Here is a 23159-nt window from a genome sequence, read left to right as displayed (position 1 = left end):
GCTGGTGAGGGGTCTGGAGAACAAGTCTTATGAGGAGCGGCTGAGGGAACTGGGGTTGTTTAGCCTGGAGAAAAGGAGGCTCAGGGGAGACCTCATCGCGCTCTACAACTACCTGAAAGGAGGTTGTAGCGAGGTGGGTGTCGGTCTCTTCTCCCAAGTAACAAGCGATAGGATGAGAGGAAATGGCCTCAAGTTGCGCCAGGGGAGGTTTCGATTGGATGTGAGGAAAAATTTATTCACCGAAAGGGTTGTCAAGCATTGGAACAGGCTGCTCAGGGAAGTGGTTGAGTCACCATCCCTGGAAGTATTTAAAAGACGTGTAGATGTGGTGCTTAGGGACATGGTTTAGTGGTGGACTTGGCAGTGCTAGGTTAACAGTTGGACTCGATGATCTTAGAGGTCTTTTCCAACCTAAATGATTCCATGATTCTAATAAGACACAGCAAAGCCAGGCAGCATGAGATTTGTAGTTCAGCTGAGAAGGGGATAGTGTATTTAATGACTAGAGAAATCATTCTCTGCTTTGATTTCTAAGTTGCTGAGTATTAGGAAGCTAGGAAAACAAACATAAATGGGAGAAAATATGAGCGAGGCAGAAGAATACTGACCTGTAAGTTTTAATCTGAAAGTATACATGCTTTAGTAGCAAATCGCAGTATCATGATTATACTCTACCGAAGGAGGTACCTTTCTGAGGCAATTCAGGCCAGAGAAAAAAATGCCTAAGAATTTTTTCTAAATCAGGATGTAAATGTTTGCAAGATCCATGCCTACAAAATCTTTCACTTTATAAAGTACAGATATTCACAACTTTAGTTAAACTGGCATGAGATTTTGGGCGGTATGCTGATAAGTGGCAGACTGATAACATAATCTAATTTCATTTTTGCAAAATTAACAAGTTACCGATTCATCCTAATGAGTAAAACATGGGGAAAACAGTAAAAAATATAGTATGCTTATTCAGAAAATGCATGTTAATTGTATTAACCACTCTTTAGACCTGTCTGTCTTACACATTGTTTAGTAAAGTAATGAAATCATAATCTCTTCAATAGATGTTTGACACTGAGAGGAAACTTAAATCCCAGACAGCATCTTTAGTTGCCTAAACAGTGCAGGAAACATGTTAGTGAAAGGAAACATGGTTTCTTGGGGATGGGGTGGAGGGCGAGGGAAGAACAACCAAACACTAAACCTACATACATTCTTTCTCTTTTTCCATTTCCATTTCTTCCCAGAATGTTATACAGCAAATGGGGCTGACTATCGTGGCACTCAGAACCAGACCTCCCAATATGCAGGGAAACCTTGTCTTTTTTGGAATGAGACCTTTGAGCATCCTTATAATACTTTGAAATATCCCAATGGGGAGGGAGGGCTTGGAGAGCATAACTACTGCAGGTAAGAAATATCTCATTGCTACTAACATTGCCTATATACCCAGTGTTACTTTAAACAGTTGACACAAAATTAGGAAACTTCCTGTCATACAGTGAAGAATGTCAGAACCATGGATATCAGCAGGTTTTGTTTCATCCTGTAATCAGTACCCTGGATCTACAAGCACCATTACTAGCATAACTTTTTTAACCCAGCTCTCACACCCAAAGTCCATATCATATATCCAATCTATAGTTTGGCACGACGGAGAAAGACTAGAGATTACTTAATGAAAAGGTGGAGATAATAAAAAAATTGATCCAGGTCAGAAGTACAGAAGCACTAGTGAATGTCTGTAGGAGTCTCCAGAACATTATGGTTTTTATCCTCACCCACAAGCCTGGTTCTGTTGTACACTATGTTTCCGAGTTTTGTGCTAATGAAAGTTATGTAGTCAGTAAAAGTTCTCAGTGAGCATAAGCTGTTCAGTGACTTAGAGTTGTTATTTGAATTCAGAAGCTCAACTGTCAGTGGTTACAATACCAGCTCAAACCATGGCAGATCCACTTTCATTTCCTTGCCTTCTAGAGAAGTCCTCCATAACTACGGATAGAACTCGGAACGAAACTTAAATAAGAACTTCAGAACTTAGGAGCCAAATAAGAACCTCAGTTCAGAGATGTTTAGGCGCTGCAGGCTCTTTCAGCCTGCAACATTCAACTTCCTGATGTTGTGCATCAGAAAGTTACACGCACTTCTGCCTTTGCAGGACTGACCAGCTAAGTTTTTATGCCCATCTATACTTGCTATGGAAATAAGTGGGGAATAACCCGATAGATACATTCCTTAAACAGTAATAATCATCAGCTCATCTAGGATGCAAAGAAAGTTGAGTGGTGTCTCTTACTCACTGGATAATGGGGACAGGGATGTTTAAACCAAGAGATTAAGAATTGAGTTACCTGGGGCATAGCAAGACAAGCTCTAATGTCTCCTTCATGAGAAAGTTCAAAACACATCTCAATTCTCCTGGAAGATGCCTTTACTTAGCAGGTTATAGGCTTTCTAGGGTAGAGCCTATACACTTGCCACCTTCATGTTGAAATCATTTCACTGTAAGCAATGTAAGTCAGGATAAATGAGGCAAAATTAGTATGCAGGAGTTCAGCACAATTGCTGTGTCACGAACATAGGGTCCTGGTTCTTGATCCAAGAACTTTTTCATCTTAATCAGAAATAGACATTCAAGAAAATATGACGGAGACAGAGCCAGCCAGTTAATGGAGAGTAAGTAAGAAAGTACATAGGTCTTGTGACATGCAGCAGACAGATGAGCACATTGATGAAAGGAGTCAGTCGCATTTCTAGAGTATTTGATGACTCGGGAGGCCATTTCTCATTGAAGAACATTGGTGAAGGACAAGGGAAGAAAAAGCCTTACTCGGGATCTTTTCCAGTGGCTGCAGCACTGCTTCAAAGTAACACTGTTCAATGTGTTGCACCAGTGGACTCTGTTCTCAGCCGTGGAAGGAGAAAGCATTATTGCCAAGTGCTGAATTGACTCTTTTTTGAATCAGTTCAGCATCTTACAGGAGCAAAGAAAAGTACACCATCTACAAGAGAAACTCCATAGAAGTTGGGCATTCTCTTTAGAAAATGGCCTGGAAACCAAATAAACCCATCAAGCTGTCTAGTATCAGATTGGCATGTGAGCACTGGAAGGACTGTCTTCCCATCAAAAACATTGCACACCAACTTCACAGCCTCACTCAGCCGAACACCACCAAATGCATAACAATTCTCATGACATGTAGAGAGCTGTGTCTCTCAGTATGCATACTAATACGGAGCTATAAAAAGGCTAGTGGCCACTGGATTATCTCTGATACAAATAGCAGAATCAAGAACGTAATTTTGATTGTTGCTGTGTGGCAATACGCTAGATAGACCGTATCTACAGGGTCTTACTTTTGGCAGTCATCTCTGGCTAATGCTTACGTTAGTACAAAACAAAACATGTACAAGCTATGCAAAAATTTGCATAACGAACTGAATGTTTATCCAGGTATTCAAGTAATCCTTACTACAGTCTCACTTTACTTAGCAAATGAGAATTTGGTGTTAGAAGGAGCAATATAATCTGGTATATAAGCCTGAGAAATGACTTGATTACCAAATAGAGCTTTTTAACCTCAGTCTGCTGGGTGTTAGGTTATCCTCTTTGAGATGGAGTTTGACTGGAAGGTTAGTCATTTCCTTCCTATATATCACTCGGCCCAGGAATATTCTCACAGGTGTATGGAATGATGATTGTAACTAACGGATGCTTTTTAACTTCACGTTCTGTTGAAAACAAGCCTGGAAAGTCACTGTTTTAAGTGTCAGAGTGTATCTTTAGCATTCAAATCTTGTCGAGGCCTTGTGAGTGAAGATACTGCTGTTTTAGCTCTTTCTCTGCCGTTCATTTGCTTGGTGACAATGGACAAGCTGATCTTCCCTTCTCTGAGGCAACACATATCTCACAAGGCTTTTTTAAGGCATAATACATTGCTTCGAGGCTCAATTTTAGGGACAACATTTGAATAATCTAATTTTACACTTAAAGCATTAATCAGAAGCGTGTTATCTCTCCATGGGTGGTCCACTGCAAGACACCCTGTTAAGATGGAACTGCCTCATAATGTTCACTGAACCTAATTTCAGCCATAACAAAATTATGCAGACTGAAGTTTTTGGAGATTTTGAAAGACACTCAATTGTTTTCTAACTGTACGCACTTTTGAGGTTCAAGGCAAAGATTTCTAAAGACATTAATCACATTTCTCTGCAATTTCCTTGCATTTTAAGGCATTTATATGTGGAGTGCCATTACCATGATTCAATTACAGACATCTGATTTCTGTCATGCAGGTGTAAACTCAAAATTTCCTGTAACTGAAAAAAAGGAAAATTGTGTTATTTCAAGTACAAGTTTTCCTTGATTTTAGTCTTCTACTTTCTTTAGCCACTGGAAGCTCTGCCGTTACACCTAAATTCCTAGCACACTAGTCTTAGGCTTTCCTCGTCCACTACTTTTACTGTTTGAAAGCCTAGCTAGCAGCATTTTAGTCAGTTAAATTGAACTCAACTCACCAATTGTCTTCAGCATTCTGTTATTTGACCAAAAAACATCCCTAGCAGTTCTAAAATTGGATCTCCCACAAAGAGTTGTTAATATGCCCAAATGACAATGTGCAGCTGAACTGACACTTCAGTGTAGGGGCATCTCATTAATAGAATTCATGCCAAAGTACATGATAAAAAGATTGCAGTTGGCCCTAGTTACAAGAAAAGGTCATACTTCAACCTGGCTGTCCAAAATAACAATTTATTCTCTTAAATTGATCTTTTCAATGTGAATAGTTTTTCAAAGTGTACATAGAAAAAACTTTAAATAACCTAATGACTAATTAGGTATGCATTTGTAAATGATGCTATGCAACAGCAAAGAATAATCATGGACACATAAGGAATTATCTCATCCATCAAACTATCAGATCACTGGAACAGATTTATTCAGCTTTACTGAAGGGGAAGAAAAGACCTCAGTCTTTCTCAGAAGACTTTATTGGATAAATGTTTTTGTCATCATACATACAGAAGGTTGGAGTCTGGACTGTTTTGTACCAAGGCAAAAATCAAGTTTAGGAGTCTAAGGAACCTGTACGCAGGATGTGGGGCTGAAAATCTTCCTCTCTCTCAGTATTGTCCAGAAATAGCTCTGCACTTTTTAGACTTAAAGAAGAAAGAAGTTATGTTTTAGACATTACTAGCATTTTATGCTTGCTGTGTACTGTAATAACCAAAGTTATCTGAACTTCCTGACCACTTTAGCATTTTCCTTGGTATGTAAGTCCAATGCGTTAAATATTCAATAGGTATTAGAGCAAAAATAGTGATGACACTGAAGCTTAATAAGATTTATTTTTATGTGGTTTTTGAAAATATTTGATGACTTTTCACTCACTGTCTTTGTTTTTCTCTTTCAGGAACCCTGATGGAGATGTCAGCCCATGGTGCTACATTGCAGAGCATGAGGATGGAATATATTGGAAATACTGTGAGATTCCATCCTGCCGAAGTAAGAGCACCATGCAATTTTTTTTAGGCCTGCATTCCTGTTGAACAGAGATTGGCAGTTATACAACAGTGGGTAGTGATTTTCAAACAGAAACTAGGATAAGGCCAATCAGCTTATTTTCATTTGCAGACTAAACAATATTTTAAATGGGTCTCTAGAGTTAACGACAAGCTTACTGAAGCATTCCTCCATTGCTATCCTTTTCATCTCATCTCAGAATTACTGGATTATATTATTTACAAATAATACCAGACAGAGAATCACTCAAAACTTATGAAGTACTGCTAGTTTTTTGAATCCACAGAAATATGTCATTCATTTATTAAAATCTTGGAGACAAAAATGAATAGGAAATTATTAATTAATTTTTTTACAAGGTACGTATGTGTCCATGATTTGCAATTAGCTTGTAAAATGGATGGCATTAGTTTAATGTGTATAACACATCATACACAGAATTGCTTGGAAGAAATAAAGACAGTGTGAGAGGACATAGGGAAAAGGTAGCTATTTGTTAGGTATGTGGGAGCTCTGGGCTAGAATTCTATTCCTTGCAGGTGCATATACCTGCATTGGTGCACTTCACACCTTCATTGGTGTGAAACCACAAACTGGACTTTGTTCGATTTTTTTTTAACAGATAGTTCACAAGCTATTCACTTGCAGTATTTAATATTTTTAATGTATTATATTATTTACCTTGTCCAAAATGTGGAGATTTGGTCATGATTTGTGTCAATATGTTCCAAAATTTTCATTCCTGAATGCTCCAGGATAAACCTCTAAGAATCACATTCTTTAAAATATGCCTAGGTATTAAAAAGAGATTCCAGTTTTGCATGTTAACAGGCAACCATAACTACACACTTTATGAAGTCTAATCATTAATGCCTTTACTTGCTTTCCTAACTTCTTCTATGCAAGTACTCTATTTCTAAGGGATAACTTATGTGAATACTGTTAAGCATCAGAGCAGTTGTCCTTACGTAGGCATACTTTTGATCAGAAGAAGTGCATTTCTTACTTGAAGTTCAGAAAACAACACCAAACAAAGAAAAATGGATCTAAAGTGATTTTTTACTTTGTCCACAGTTTTCTTTTTTTATGAATGTGAGCGAGTGATTCACATCTTCAAGCTAGGCAAACAAATACGTAAGTGTGACCTTAAGTCGGGTGACTTTTACCTAGATGTAAATACAGATTAAGGAGTCTAATTTAAATAACACAAAATCATTCAACACTGCGATACTCATTGTTCAGAGGACATCTTACTCTTATTTTTCTAATATACGAGGTCCTATTTAGGAAACATGACCCTCCTAATTAAGGAATTTATCTTGGTCTAAAATGAAAGAATTTGCATTTTCTTTAAAGACCACAGATGTTAACAAATTCTCTGGATACGGCACCAGTAAAAAAGCTGAAAGGCAAATTCTCTCCACTCCATTTGTTCTACACAAAGGATCCTTTTAAAACCAGCCTCACTCATTTTCTCTGTGGTGGGGAGCAGAGGATTTAAACTTGGACACTTACTTGCACAGATAATCCAGACTTACATTTACAAAATGTCCTTTTGACCAGTAGCAGCTGCTTCAAGCATTGCACTGAAACTGGATACTAGAAAAAGGAATTGCAGCAATTTAGAACAAACTGTACATTGCAAGCCCATCCAAGTCTTAATACAAACCTCATGGTTTATGAAGCTGTGTAAGTAAAAAAAACTTTTATTCTTTACCAGATTTTCTGTTTTCAGTAAGCATGATGCTAAATCATAGGACCATGAAAACTGACTTGTGAAGTGCGTAATACAAAACTGAGTTTTGTGATGGAGCGAGAAAGCAATTGTGTAAAGAAATTCTATTTGAAATTTTTAGAGAATTAAAAAAATTTTCTTATATAAACTTCTTTTCCATAATTATATTTAGTACTAGAAAAGACAAATATCTGGAGCATAATTTACCTATAAACTATACCCACATAATACTACTACAATGCCAACAACATGAAGCATCTTGATTGCCTAGAGAGATTTGCATGCAGTGATTCACTGTAACAATAATTAAGAATTAAGAATTAAGAATCTACAGTTAAGAATTTTTCATTATGATGATGATTTCACATGATAATATCATGTGTCTCTCATGTTCACTAATATTTATACATAACACTAAATGTTTCATTCAGAAATGTGTTCCGGCATTCTGTGTGTGTAAACACACTATACAGAATTTAGCAATGTTAGACGAGGATGGATGGCCATAATCACAGAAGACAGTGGTAGTTACCCCAGTAGAAGCTTAGTCTTTCCTTTTCTTCCTCTCCTCTTCTTAATAACTTGTCTGCTAAGCAGAAAGGAATGGATGTAAACAAAATAAAAGGCAAGAAGGCAGCACTGAGTCCTGAGAGAACATGTGCATCTCACATGGAGAATTCAGAACTGAATGCTTTAGATGGTTTGTTTGCAATGTTGCAGCTATTCCTTACTTTTTCGATCTCTTTGTTAATGAGGTTAGGTTGAAATTCAAAGGAAATAACAACTTACGCTCCCAAAAGGTAAAAGAAAGAAAGGCTTGCTGTCCCACTTAATTGCATCTCCATGTTTATGGCCCACATGAGCCTCTTACCATAAACAGATTTCATTACTGGAATCATATTTCCCGTGTGCATGTATGTCATGTAATAAATCTATTTATTGCTGAAATATTGATGAAGTGTTAAATGGCAGAGCCAGGTAAGTTACACAGAGCTGTATTGATCACTCTGTAAGATTGACCTGTATACATTTTAACACAAGAACAAAGAGTAGCTTGCACAATTTGAGACAGTATACTGGTGCATACTACTACTGCAAAAAGCTAGGAAGCTCTTGAAAGACAGCTAGATGAGCATAGCTGGAACATGGTTTTGAGCTCAAAAGGATTAATTCCATGTTTTAATACACGTGCCTTAATGTGTAATATGCAGAAGCTCTGGTGTTTGCCAGGACCTCACTATGTCAGATGCTGCTTTAAAGAAAAATAGTGTGCTTGCACAAAAGAGGTGACCTTTTAAGCACAGGAGAATAAATAGATACAAATGGGTGAAGACAGTGTAACAGTAAGACATCACTGAGAAGCATGAACAGTAATTGCAGAACATTGACTACCTCATTTTTGCCAAGCTTCTTTAGTAAGCTAAACATTAAGAGCAAATTAAGGCAAAAGATTATGCTGGAAATTTTTAAAGGTCAGAGTAACTAAACACTACCTATCTAGAAATACTTTTGATTCTTCATTGCTTTATATATATATACATATACATATATATATATATATATTTATACATACACATAGGGTTGTAGGATACCCTAGGTTGGAAGGGACCTCAGGCCGTCATCTAGTCCAACCTCCTGCTCAAAGCAGGGCCAGCTCTGAGATCAGACCAAGTTACTCAGTTTGTCAGGTTAGCCAAGTTTATCCAGACAGGCCATGACAACCTCCAGGGACGCGGAGTGCACTCCCTTGTTCTCTGGGCCCTTGTTCCTGTGCTTGACTGCCAGCGTGGTGAAAAGATTTTCCTTATATCCAGTCTGAACGTCTCACGTTTCAACTTAAGCTCCTTACCTCTTGTCCAAAAGGCATCACTGTGAAGACCCTGGCTCCACTGTTGTGACAACCTCCGTGTAGGTATTGCACAGCTGCTAGGGGAGTGCCCCCGAAGCCTTCTTTTCTGCAGGCTGAACAAGCGCCCATCCCTCAGCCTCTTCTCACAGGGCAAGTGCTCCAGCCCTCTGAGCATCTTGGCTCTCTGCTGAACTTGCTTCAGACAATTAATGTTTTTCTTGCACTGGTGGTCCCAAAACTGGACATAGTAGTCTCGATGTGGTCCAAACGAGTGCTGAGTAGAGGAACAATCAATTCCCTTGATCTCTGGCTGTGCTCATCTTAATACAGGCCTGTTGGCTGCCTTTGCTGCCTGGCACACTCCTGGCTCATATTCAGCTCCCTGTCTATCAGGACCTCCAGGGCCTTTTCTGCAGAGCTGCTCCACATACATAAATGTACACTGTCTTGTTTTAGATTTATGTTGAGTGACTTCCTATGCATACATCCTGATTCAGTTTAATATAGTATGAATGAGGAACATGTTATTCTAATATACTAAAAATATTGTTGAAAAAGCAGTAATTTGTGATCATAGAATCATAGAATGGTTTGGGTTGGAAGGGACCTTAAAGATCATTTAGTTCCAACCCCCCTGCCATGGGCAGGGATATCTTCCACTAGATCAGGTTGCTCAAAGCCCCGTCCAACCTGGCCTTGAACACTTCCAGGGAGGGGGCATCCACAACCTGTCCCAGTGTCTCACCACCTTCACAGTAAAGAATTTTTAATCTAAATCTATCCTCTTTCAGTTTAAAACCGTTATCCCTCGCCCTGTCAGTACACTCCCCTCTACTATTATGCTTATACTATGTACTCTGATTACCCTTCAATAGCAACTCAGTGGTGTCTCAGGTTTAGGACCAGCCCATCAGTAGCCATAGGAAGAACTGGCTTATCAAAATCAAATATGCATGTACAGGAGTCATTTTTTGTGTGTGTTGTCCCAGTTCATAGAATCATAGAATCATAGAATCATTAAGGTTGGAAGAGACCTCTAAGATCTTCGAGTCCAACCGTCAACACCAGCATGCCCACTAAACTTCAGAAGAGTGTTTAATCATATATTTGGTGTGGGACTACTAAAGTGCTTTTAGCTGAGCATATATCCTTGGGCTCATGTAGTTTGTTGATTTGATATCAAAGTAATTTGAAGAGCTGGGCACTTGCATGGAAATTACCGTTCACTATTGGGCTAGATTGATGCTTCTCCTGTTTATTCCCACTCACATGACACTAATTTTGTTTGCTAGATACGAGAATGTTAAAATACTGCGGGGACACCAAAGAGACTAATTAGCTTTAGGAGGCACCCAAATGGTATGCTTGATTTAGTTACAAAATGTAAGAAGTTTTCAAATTACTCAGTCTGGTTTCTTAGCATGGAACATACTGAAGTACTAATCCGCTGGAGACAAGGTTGAAGGGTCTCACCAATAAAGCTACTCGAAAAAATATATAAAATATGTGTTTTTAGGAAATCCCAGGTCTCCTAGGAAAATCAGCTAGGTTGGTTAACTAGGAAGCTTTTTCAGGGCAATGAAATCATGCACGGTACAAAAAACTGAGCTCTCTGAGAGTTATCTGCCCAGCTGTACTCAGCTGGGGTGGGGCCGCAAATGGGGATTTCCAAGGGTATGTTAAATCAGGCTGTAACTTGAAGTCTCAGCACTTAATATGCATGTTGCTGCGGGGCATAGCAAAGCCATAACTCCATGCAAGCATTTATAATTGAAATTGTATCATTCTTAGAAAACAAAATCATTTTATGAACACTATTTAAAGCAACATTATCTAATTATTCAAAAAATATGCATACTTGAATTTTCTTCCCAACTTCATTCATTCTTCTTTATAATACTATAATCATCCACCTTAAGAGTATAATTATATACACGCCAGTATATTTGCGGGTCACTAACAGATATGCTAACCCTCTTCCTCAAAATAAGGAAGCTGCCTTAGGCAACATAGCCTAAGTCTGGGAGCAAGTTCTCAGACAGACCTGTTAACTGTTCCAGATGTCAGGATGATTCAGATTTTAACGGTAAGCTGACATCAGTTTACAAGCTCAGTATATAATATTCCAAAAGAATAAGGACAAGACCATCTCTGTTAGACAAATAGAATTTCTGAATTCAAGGCATTATTTCAATGGCTGCTGCACATGGACATCTAGAAGAAATCCCAGGAATGGGCCTTCCAGAGTCCAATGAAGAGATACTTTCAGGACTACTGTACAAGACTGCTCAGTACAAAAAGCATCATTGCATTCCTATTGTAATTATGTGGAAGTATAATAATACAACTAACACACAGGTTATCTGATAGAGAAAAGGGCCACCTGTACAAGAGATGGCTAGTTCAAAAGGAGCACCAAAATAGCTAATCCACATGCTATCAGGCATCTGAGGCTGCAAACCCCAAAGCCAGGATTTTCCCCCCAGAAAACCCTATTGGTAAGTCAAAAACCTGAAACAGTGCTGTGGCACAAGATGTTAGCAAGAGAGAGTTCAGATTTTACTGGGTACTGAAATAACAAATGACTGAGTAAGTAAAACTCTCATACAGTTCTCTGACCGCACCACATGTTATACAGAGCTGTGGAGGTTCAGTGGACAAAAAATAATCCTTGTCAATCTGGCACAGGGATAAAATCTGACAACAGAGCTGGTAATAGATTTAATTCCAAGTACGTGAGCAGGTATGACAAGTAGGCAAGGGATAATTTTATGCCATTAGCACAGCACTATATTGTGCCCCGCATCCTCTCTCTAGTAGTCATGGCTAAATTCCAGTGCTTTGATGAAAAGTGCAAAAACAAAACAAAACAAAAACAGAGGACAAATTATGCACTGAAGGGGGAAAACTCTTTCTGACCTCCCATAGTGACCAAGGAGCCTTGAAATGTTGTATTAATACAGGATAAATAGATGTTTTTTAAAAAAGTAATATTGCTTTCTCTTTGTACATGCCATAAAATATGATACTTTGAATTCATATCAGAATTTGAGTTATAAATATTAGGAAATTCCCCTATAGAAGTATATAGTCCCTCCCATAAAACTTGCCAAACTCCATCCTAAAACAGTTTAGGTTCCCTTCCTCAAATATCCCGTTTAGAAAACTTCCAGAACTTCATTGTTTTGAAGATCAGACATAAATCACATTGTTTAATTTACATTGTTAGAATGTGCATGATCATAGCCAAAAAACCCCACAAAACCTCTGAATCCACTTAATTCCTTTTTTTTTTTTTAATTGTCTCTATCAGGAGAAATGAACCAGGTATTTATCTTGTCTATATTACTGCAGCTTACAGAAACCAACTACAGAGTATTGCAGGTATATTGCTAAGAAGATACAATGCTATTTCACCACCTGTCATTTATCCCTGGGCATGTTTGGAAAATATGACAAGCATCTAGCATAGAGTAACATTTCCCATACTGCGAAATCAAGACAAGAACATATAGAGAGCTGCTTAGTAAGCAGCTAGTGCATAAAGTGGTCTGTCTTGGGTGTTTCCAGGCACACCTTTAGAATGACACTTGTCTCTTATTCTTGCCAGTGCCGGGGAATCTAGGGTGTTACAAGGACCATGGAGAGCCACCACCTTTGACTGGCACCAGCGAGACCTCCAATAAACTTACTATCCAAACATGCATCAGTTCCTGCCGAAGTCAACAATTTAAGGTGATTTCTTTGATGTACATTTACAAAACGTTTTCAAAGACAAAAGATGGCAATATGCCTAGAGCTCTCTATTATATTTCTCCCCCCCCTGCATTTTTTTTTACCTGTAGGAGGTCTAAGGTCTCACTCCCACTCCAGGGGACCTAGCCCTCTCTCTGCATCCAGAGCAATCTGGGCAAACGACTGATTAATAATGCCAGGATGCCAGGAGAAAGTATGCTTGCTTACTGCAGTTATGAGTGATAGGGTGCCCTAATTGCCCTCCGTTCCATCTTTCTCGCTAGTCTTAAGTAGCATCCTGACAGCTCAAACAAAAACAGTTTGTGGTGGGGCCTCTGACCTCTGACTAATCATATTTCTCCAAAACACACATATTCTGCTGCCAGCTTTCTTGCTCATACAACCTCCTGCTGTCACTCCCTTAAATATTATCCCTCCCTTCCTTATGCATCTTTGTTGTCAAAGTTTGCAGGCATGGAATCAGGTTATGCTTGTTTCTGTGGAAATAATCCTGACTACTGGAGATATGGGGAGGCAGCCAGTACGGAATGCAACAGTGTTTGCTTTGGAGACCATACTCAGCCTTGCGGTGGGGATGGCAGAGTCATTCTTTTTGACAGTAAGTATTGAAACAGGCTCAGTTTTTCCCAAAGGAAAGGCCTCAAATGTTCAGCAAATTAGGGAAAAGGGTTTAAATGCAATGAGAACTGTTGCACACAAAACAGCAAAACACCTAAATTCAGTATAAAATAAAGCTGCTTTCCATTTCTGCATAAAATTCACATCCACTAATAATGTGAAATAGCTCTTCCAAGAAATGATGCCTGCTCAGGCAACTGACTCATGCTCCGGAGATTGTCTTACTTCCCCACAAATGGTACTAACTCAGCTATCACAAACAGCATGTCACGGAAGGACTCCTTCAGAATTGGTCTTACCACAGAGTAGATATATGAGTAAGTGAGGCACCTCAAATAAAATTTCAATCTACACCAACCTGGGTTTTTTATTAAAGCAGACGAGACTTGCTATAACCCAGTTAACACAACACAAAGCAGTGCAGTAGAATTGGGGCAGGGAAGGAGTGTACTGCAAAAGTACAAACAAGTTAGGTGGCTATTACGACCATTGCTGATTTCATAATTTCTTATACATAGAAATCCTCCTTTCTACTCTTCAGTATACATACCAGTGCCAGCTGTGTAACTTCACAGGTTGACGGTATGAGTACCCAGTTGTCTGGCAGTACAGGCTCCCAGCAGTACTGGAAAAGTTCACAGTATGCACCGAAACATCGTTGCCTCTCAGATCTCAGCTGCCTCTGATGTAGAAGCTGCCTTTTAAGTCGAGTTATAAACTTTCTGGAACTAAAAGCGGCATCATTTTCCACCTTCTGAATACACAACCAAACTTCCCATCTTACTCTAAAACTCTGGTTCCCAGCTAGCAAGACAGGAAGACATTTCAGTTGAGACAGGAATTAGTCACTCTGCTCACTTCCAAATTCTCCCCAAGATACAAAAAGAAGCACTGGAGTTGCATGTTGCTTTCAATGTTGAGATAGCATGTAGCTTCACACTGCAGCATCCTCTGTTTCCTTCTGCTCTTGGCCTCCCAAATCCTCGATGGGTAAAGACTTCCTTTGTAGCTTTCCTTTTCTGGAATGACCGAGGGCTCAGCAAGATGTTACCCTGAGGACCTGCACTGCCTTTTCTGGTAAACAGCAAGGGAGAGAGCTATGGCCAGGTAAGAGAAGTCATCCTAGTAACTGCCACCTATTTTCTTTTGCTGATGAGGAAAATTTGCTCACCTCATTCCTCTTTTCCAGATCATGTCATATCCCCAGAACCTTCACCCCGATCCCTGTACACACATGCACACGCACCACCCCCCCCCCATTAACCTTATGTGTTTATGTGCTACTATCATGGCCTACAGCTGTAACGTTCAGACCCACAACACAGAACTCTGCCAGCTCTAGAAGGAAATGAGAGAGGGACAGCATTTCCATTCCATATGGGGCAATGCTGTACTTTGTTGGGCATCTGTGGAGCACTAGTCATTGGCATTTTTAGTTAATATTGCTGGTTTGAAGAACATCTGGTGATTCAGTAATTACAAACAACACAGCCAAATGTAACAATACCCATAAGCCATTTGCAAAGAGGAAATTTGATATCTCAATGACAAATTTCAATTCTATCAATTCAATCTATTCTATTCAAACAATTCTATCTATTCGATTAAATCATCAGCTCTGTTAGCATGGAGTGAGTGCCGAACACAAATTCCTCTATCGGGGAGGGATACCTCTGTGGGGTCTTTCACATTCTTTCTATTCTTCTTCTTTCATATTCTTTCAGTTCCTCTATAAGGTCTTTCATAGTGCGGCACTGAAGTGAGAGGTTTGCTCAGGCCGTGATCAGGCCTTGCTCCAGAAAAAGAGATGATTTTTCTGGCAGAGATATGCTACTTCTTGTTCTCATTTCCCCAGCTCCTGTTTAATTTGTATTTATTAAAGCTCTTTCTCGGAGGCCTGTGAAAACTGAGACGCTTCAAAACACTTCCTTTATTTGCATTCTCACAGGCCTCTATTACAGGACTTTAATTAAGCTTTCAGAGAAAATAATTCTACTTTGATTCTTCAGTCCTTCAGCCTATGATATGGGGGAGTGATAACTGATCCAAACAGTTTTGTCATGAAATATATTATTATATAATATATATAAAATGTGTATTTAGGGGATATATAAAAATACACATATATGCATTTATACCTATATACAATAAATTTTAAAAATTATATATTCGTATATATAGATATGCATCAAGTCAGTTGGCTGGCATTTGAGTTTCTCTCTGGATTCATTGGTAAATAAGCTTGCGCTGGGAATCTGGATAGTTGTCAAGGAATATAAAGATTTACTGGTTGTGTGCTTGTTTTGAATGTAAAAGGTAGCAACAAATCTAAAACATTTTCTTTAGATTTCATAACAGGATCTTTTTCAAGTTATTTAGTGAAGGTAAGGTCAAACATTAATTGGACAAGATCAAAAGACGGGATGCTTAAAAAGCACGTATAAATGGCCACAAAGGTGATTAAGGGATTTCAGTATCATTCATACAAGGAGAGGCTGAGAGATCTTGGATTGTTTAGCCTTGAGAAAAGAAGGCTCAGGGAGGAATCTTTTCAATTTGTATAAATAACTGATGGGAGGGTATAAAGATGAAGCCAGACTCTCCTCAGTCTTATCTAGTCTTGTCTAAGAGGCAACAGGCACAAATTGAAATACAGGAAAATCCATTTAAACATAAGGAAAACCTTTTTTTACGGTGAGGGTGACACTGGAACAGGTTGCCCAGAGAGGTTGTGGAGTCTCCATCCTTGGAGACTCAAAACACAACTAGACAGTGTCTCCTGCTTTGAGCAGGGGATTGGACTAGACAATCTGCAGGGGTCCCCTCCAACCTCAGCTATCCTGTGAAGATTTGTTTTTTCAGTTTGATAAGGCTGTGAAGGAATTTCAATAATTCAACAGTGAGAGTTACAGTCACTAATCCACTTGCCTGCCTGCCTGATAGGGATGGAGTAGAAGTCCCAGAATCAGTGATTTAGCTTTCATCCTGTTCCTGCAGGGATGCGGGAAAGGGGTACATACAAGGACAAAGGATAGCTGCAGTGTTCAAGATTGGTACGTAGGTCTCAGAGTAATGAGACAGAATGAGTGTATCCCAAGCAAATGCAACATAATAGCTGTGCTCCCAGTGCTGTGGAAGGTAAAGAAGACCAATCTGAGAGACAGTGCATCCTGCTGGGGTAGCGAGTCTGTACCTTCAAGTCACATTTGAGTATTAGAATCTACAGAGTGCTAAAGCTGTGCATAATGAATGTATAACCTCTTTTTTTTTTTTTTTTCCATTTTTCTCCCTCTCCTCTTCTTTCACAGCCCTTATTGGTGCCTGTGGAGGGAATTACACTTCTGCTACAGCTGTGATCTACTCCCCAGATTTTCCCGACACATACGGCACAGGCAAAGTCTGTTACTGGACCATACAAGTTCCAGGAGCATCTCGAATCCACTTCAGCTTTGCCCTTTTTGAAATCAAAGATGCTACAGATATGGTGGAATTGCTGGATGGCTATACCTATCATGTTCTAGCTCGTTTTAATGGCAAGAACCGGCCTCCCCACACCTTTAACATCTCTTTGGATTTTGTCATTTTGTACTTTTTCTCAGATGAAATCAATCAAGCCCAGGGATTTGCTATCAGATATAGAGGTAAGAGGCTAACTTCGCTGTTTCTACCTTTCAGTGAGCCGTTAAAGCATTTAATTCACACAGGAGGTTTCTGAAGTGGCAAAAAAAGAGCAAATATTTTAACTCTCATGTCTACAGGTGTTTCATCTATCTTGTTGCCACTGCTCAGTGGGTAAAAGCTTTGCTAAAATTTCTCTCAATTTGGAACAGTCTAGTCAGCTATGTCATAAATAGCAAAATTTAAATTTTCAACGTTTCAATCCTGTACATACCTGCCTTTCAAAACAGATTGGAAAATGACAAAGCTGAAACAAAACAAAAAAACCCAGTAGTCCATCTGCATCTTGGTTCATCTTGGCTCTTTCCAACAGTCTATTCCACTCAGATCGAAAGTCATCAGGAGAAAACGTTTTAGTCCGTGAGTTGTACCTACTGTTATGATGAACAATTAGCTTCCAGAAAAATTCCGAGAACCCCAACTTGGTGAAGTACAGGCTTTTTCTGGTATCAGACATAATTTGATTATTGGAGTTCTCTAAGTAAACCAGAGAGCAGCACATGTCTGTTTACGAGCACAAAATAAAGTCCAATTACACCTGTTAAGAAATTGTTATTGTAATCATACTCTTGTGTTTTCAGCTGTGAAGGACAATGTGCATCAAAACAAGATTCCAATGAATCAGACCCTTTCAGAGAAGATAAACGAACAAGCAAATCTCAGCATCAATGCAGCCCGGTCATCAAAGATACTTTATGTCATCACAACCAGCCCAAGTCATCCTAGTAGTTCCATGCCTGGTAATATTACAAGAAAATGTGGAAACAGGAAAAACATTTTGCCAAGGCACAATCTAGAGTCACTATTTCCTTTCCCTCCGCCTCCACATTATCTGATCCGCTGTGCTTCTTACTAAAATAGATGAATTTTCATTTAGTCTAATTACCACTAACTGTGCTGCGCTCTACTTTTCAAAACTCACTTCTCAGCATAAATCAGTTAGAAATAGTGTGAAGATGGTGAGTCCCTGAGAATGAAAGCACATCGGAATAAGATGTGAGTCAGAGCAGCCTCCTTACTAGAATCAGCTTCAGTGACCAGTGCATACCATAGAGGTGGCAAAAGGTGCTGAAAAAAGAGCAAGCTTTTGTAGTCTGGAAGGGCCTGAATGCTGGATGCATCCCAGTTATCCCAGTTCACAAAAGCCACAGCAGTAATACAAAGAGGGCTAGACAAGGATGAAGCAAGTTAATGGGTGCAGGGGAGATGCCACTGAGAACCCTCATGTGTCTAGAACTCCCCTTCAAGACATCACTTCATTCAGGAAATTGTTGAGTTGTAAATAATTGAAGACTGGAAATGCACTCTTGGTGAATATCACTATTGGTCTCTCCTATCTTTAAACTTCCCTGGGCATCTGCTTTTACATGTTGTTGAAGCTGGGCCTCGATCACACTATGGACGCTCTAATAGTTCTGTAGTCCTGAAGCTGTCTGCATTCCAAACCTGAAGCGTGAGGCCATGACTGCACGAGCTGCATATACCCAAACTAGCCAGGCTGCAGAACATGCCTGGGCTTCTGGGCAGATATTCTGGCACCAGGCCCAGGCTGGTGCCTGAGTTACTATGGCTACATTTTACCTGCCTAGTGTTAAACTAGCTTGGGCATACCGACCTAAGATGAAACTGCACCCTTGGATTTTACGCAGTTATGAAAATACTGTTAAAATCATCGTGAACAGTCAATGCTTTGAGGACGGGACATTGGGTGGGAGGGAACTGACGCTTCCTTTTTTTGCTGCTTTGAGCTTCAGGACTTCTGAAGGTGACGGCCTTTATTCAGTTATTCTAATAATTCAAGGTCCTTGCAAGGCTGTTCAGTGTGCTAAATATGTCAGAGTTACATTCTAGTGCCATCCCTTCTCCCATCTCGACATGCTGTAGTCTCACACTGCAAGATTATGGAAATCCAAATGAAAAGGTGATCTAATAATTTAGAAATCGGCTCCCCTCGAGCCCCAATCTCTTAAGTAGTTCGAATGTTACAATGTCTCAAGCTGTTCTTTAAGTCCTGCTTGACTTGCTGGTACAACCAGAACTAAATTGAAATGTAAAATACAGTGACCAAGAGCCTTCAGTGTAAGGTAATAAAATAGCAGACCACAAATACTGATCAACTGTCTCTACACCCTAGGAAGGAAAAAACCCCCATACTTAGTGATTACTTACATAATTACTGATATAAAACTAGGCCATCTCCTTGCAAACATAGAGTTACTACTGGTAGCATATGTTCTAGTATGTTGTTTAGTCTGCTTTTAAATTTTCCTCTGAGTGAGTTTTGATTCCTTTCCTAGATACTAGTTAGATAATTTTATCGGTATATGCTTTGGATTTTCCCAACTTTCAATTTTATAGGGAGCAGTCCTGAATGGGGAAAAACAGTTCCGACTGAGAGTTACACAGTTTCTGCCAGTCATTGCAGAAAATACTTAAAGGTTTAAGGCATCTTCAAATTACAGTTTTGAATAAAGCATCAGAAGGCTGTTTCCTTTGTGCAATATTCTTACTTTAAAAATTTTAAGTAAATGAATGTACTGAGACCCTCTCCTCTCCTCTCCTCTCCTCTCCTCTCCTCTCCTCCTCTCCTCTCCTCTCCTCTCCTCTCCTCTCCTCTCCTCTCCTCTCCTCTCCTCTCCTCTCCTCTCCTCTCCTCTCCTCTCCTCTCCTCTCCCTCTCCCTCTCCCTCTCCCTCTCCCTCTCCTCTTCTCTTTTACAGAGTGGACAATATATAGTCTCACAGCGCTGCTCATCCTAAGTGTTACAGCCATAATAGCAAAGATATTTCTCCACATAACCATGAGGTGAGTATGGAGCAAAACTGTCCCTGGAGAACTGACGTCTCAGCTCTGTACCAAACCTGGTACACTTCATTTCTCTGCCTTCTGATACTGTCAGATTGGTCATATTCAAAACCAAGTTATATATTACATATTTGTATCCTCATAAAAGATACTAAATAAGCACATTTTTTAACTTTCCAGTCTGTTCGGATAGCATTTGCTGCTAGAATATCCCTTTTGGTCTTGTTTTGACAAGATTTGTATTTTAAGGAATAAAAAGGATTCTCGTACTGAGTGATGTTACATAGCAAAGAGGAAAACGTAATCAGACATCTAGCATTGGTGGGAAGAGGTCAAATTATGATAATACTTTGCAGGAAAAAAATTAAAACCTCATCCCAGATGGGGGAACTGGGAAAAAAATCTAGATATAGACTAGTTAATACTTTTACTTTCTTTTACTGAAATATTGAAAATGGTTCAAAAAAGAATCACAAAAATGAAAATCTGTATTTTTGTGTGACACTTAACCGGTATAATTTTTTTTTGCCTATTAAAACGAGCATAATTTTATTACTATATTTCTCTACACTTATACCAAGTAATTTTTGTGTCCTGTAGATGGACACTCATTGAATGACATGATGGGTGAGTTATCAACAAATCATAAATGTTGAATATTGTATTTATGTACCACGAACAGGCTTAAGTATACAAGGAAATTAATTTAATAGCAATTAGTAATAGAATATGTACAGACTTCTTAGCTTAACGTCACCGCTTTCATTAGGGGGGCAACTGTTCTAGCAACAGAATGCCTAACTTTTCATTTGGTCACGAAACAACCAACAAACCCTCCAAAACCCTACATAACTGTGCAGCAGGGAGAAAGAAAAGGTGTCACAGAGGCAGTGGAAGCCGCTAGCATTACCAGGGTAGCAGTAATGCAGACATGCTAACAACAGCAGCTTCCCAAGCACCTTAACGCTTACAGTGAATTAACGCTTGTTTCCTAGGTCCCATCAGATACCATCTGCAACTGAAACAGAAGATTCCAGTGAGGTTACTACTGCTGGCGAGATCTGGAGTATATTTTACCAGCCATCCACATCGATATCCATCTTCAAGAAAAAGCTTCGAAGTCAACAAGATGATTGCAACCCACTAGTGGGAAACTGAAGTGTCATCTATTTTACAAGAATCAATCTTCTTAAAATCCAGGTGACTTGGGAATAATCCTTTTTTTTCCTCCCAATCTCATACTTGTTTTCCAAAAAGTCCATTTCAAAGGCCTTTGAGTGACTTTGCCGATCTGCTGTTCTCTTGGGTATACTAATGACAACAGATTTAATTGCGGCAATAGTTTTGAAATATTTGGTGCTCATCAAATCTGTAGTGCTGTTAATTACTGCCTTTAAACCAACGCACTTAAAATACACGTAAAAACCTGTAAAATTCAAAATGTCCTGTACCCCTGCCAAAAGTAATTGAATGAGTATCTGCAGGTTGAGGACTTCTTGTGTCCTACTCTCCTGTACCACTGTATTATATCAGGCTACTGTAGTTCCTTTATTCTCAAGGCTGAAGACAGAGGTAGATACCGATAACCTGTTCAGCTGCCACAGCAACCAGAGCTTATTGGCCTTAATGTAAACATGTCTAAATGGTACTACACAGTGAAATGGGAGTCAAAGACTTTGAGAAACTATCAGCCTGGTTGCCCAGTGCTCTGCTGTTTCTACATTTTCTGCTTCTACAAGCAGAGATGAACAAATAAAAATCAAATCAAATTCAGGAGGCAAACACTCTATGGAGTTTCAGCTGCAAATGTGAGTTTCGATGGAGTAATGCTCACCAGGTCAAGGTCCGCACGAGCAATGAGGACTTTTAAACAACTATGTCTGACCCATCATTCACCGATGACTATGATAATTTTGTTTATATTCACAGCGATCCCTTAAAAAACTATTGTACTCCAGTCTGAAGTCCTGCATTCATTCTGGATGTAAACTTAGGGCTTCTTAAAGGATTGTCCAAAGACATTGTAAATCCACTGAATGTTTAAACAGTGAGGCTGACTAACACAAATTCTTACTCTGAAGTTCAAGATACTGATCTCAGCAGCCTAAACGATTTACAAAGTTGTAGCCTGCTATCAACAACTCACCTATGCCAGGCTGTGCATCTGAACACATCGTAACAGTTGCCTTGATACTTACCTGTGAGAAGAAGTGTCTCCTTGCCTGCAAAATTAAAACTGAACTGCATTTTTAAGATTAATGTCCTTAAACGTCAAAGAACTAAAACATCAGTGGGGATCTGATCTACGAAATAATTTCTGTTTGATTGCAATAGACAGCATTAACTATTTTTTCTCTTTGGTAGAGTATCTGTCCACCCACAGTGCTCAGACTTCTCATCCCACCACTGGGGATCAACAGTGAGTCTTTCAGCCTCAGCAAGTCCAGACCTTCAAGATATTTAGGAAAAACTGACAATACGGAAGTCAGATAAATTGACTGGAAAAGTTTACTGAGTGAGAAGCTCCTCAAACTAAGTTAGAGGAAATTCAGTGACAGCCATTAAAGTACAGTAATTCTGGTTAAGGCAAAAGGAATAAATACCAGTTTAAACATATAGCAATGGTCTGTGGATACCAGACCTGCAGTCAGAGAACAACCATTAAATGCATCCGCGAAAGATAACTAAGAAAAGTAAGAAAATTGTCAGAGTTTAAATTCATTATAGTATCTGCCCTTCTGTTTTTAACAGATAACTCCCTCCCCTTTATGAGGTCTATAGATTTCCTTGAAAAAATAGGGTATCTAAGAATTAAACAATGAAATACTGTGCCTTACTTGCCGTTGTAGATCTAGTCTTTTACCTGAATTGAACTCATTCCAGCTCCCTTCATGTACCACAGATGAGTGCCAGAGACGGCTGAACAATGCCACAATAAACGCTTAATAGAAACAAGACTTTACTAAGCCAGCAATTATGGAATTGTTTATATAAAAAATGGAATATCATGGGAACATCTAGTACTTTCTTGCATGAGCTGCTGGAAAGAATACAGGAAAAGATAATTACAGTATCGCCTAAAATCAAGACAGGACGAGTTGTAAAATACACTGGTTCTCTCTTACGTGTCATCAGGTTGGACCAAAAAAAATTATCAGTTTCAGACCCAACAAAAATTTTTAAATTGCCTTTTTAACA

General features: G+C 39.2%; 1 protein-coding gene across 1 annotated transcript in view; it reads left to right on the top strand.

Moving 5' to 3' along the window:
• KREMEN1 (kringle containing transmembrane protein 1) overlaps window positions 1–22226 on the top strand; it is a 32109-nt gene extending 9883 nt beyond the window's left edge. The window contains exons 2-9 of the mRNA XM_009330834.1: window positions 1242–1404; window positions 5412–5503; window positions 12716–12840; window positions 13306–13459; window positions 16788–17120; window positions 17739–17897; window positions 19877–19961; window positions 20957–22226. Of these exons, the coding sequence (XP_009329109.1) occupies window positions 1242–1404; window positions 5412–5503; window positions 12716–12840; window positions 13306–13459; window positions 16788–17120; window positions 17739–17897; window positions 19877–19961; window positions 20957–21119 (1274 nt within the window). The 3' untranslated portion in view covers window positions 21120–22226. The remainder of the gene's footprint in view (window positions 1–1241; window positions 1405–5411; window positions 5504–12715; window positions 12841–13305; window positions 13460–16787; window positions 17121–17738; window positions 17898–19876; window positions 19962–20956) is intronic.
• The last annotated feature ends 933 nt before the right edge of the window (window positions 22227–23159 follow it).

The sequence above is a fragment of the Pygoscelis adeliae genome, unplaced genomic scaffold (genome assembly GCF_000699105.1).
Source record: "Pygoscelis adeliae isolate BGI_AS28 unplaced genomic scaffold, ASM69910v1 Scaffold358, whole genome shotgun sequence".
NCBI classification, from domain to species: Eukaryota; Metazoa; Chordata; class Aves; order Sphenisciformes; family Spheniscidae; genus Pygoscelis; species Pygoscelis adeliae.
The sequence above is the reverse complement of the archived record's forward strand: the minus strand, read 5'-3'. Positions and strand labels throughout refer to the sequence as shown.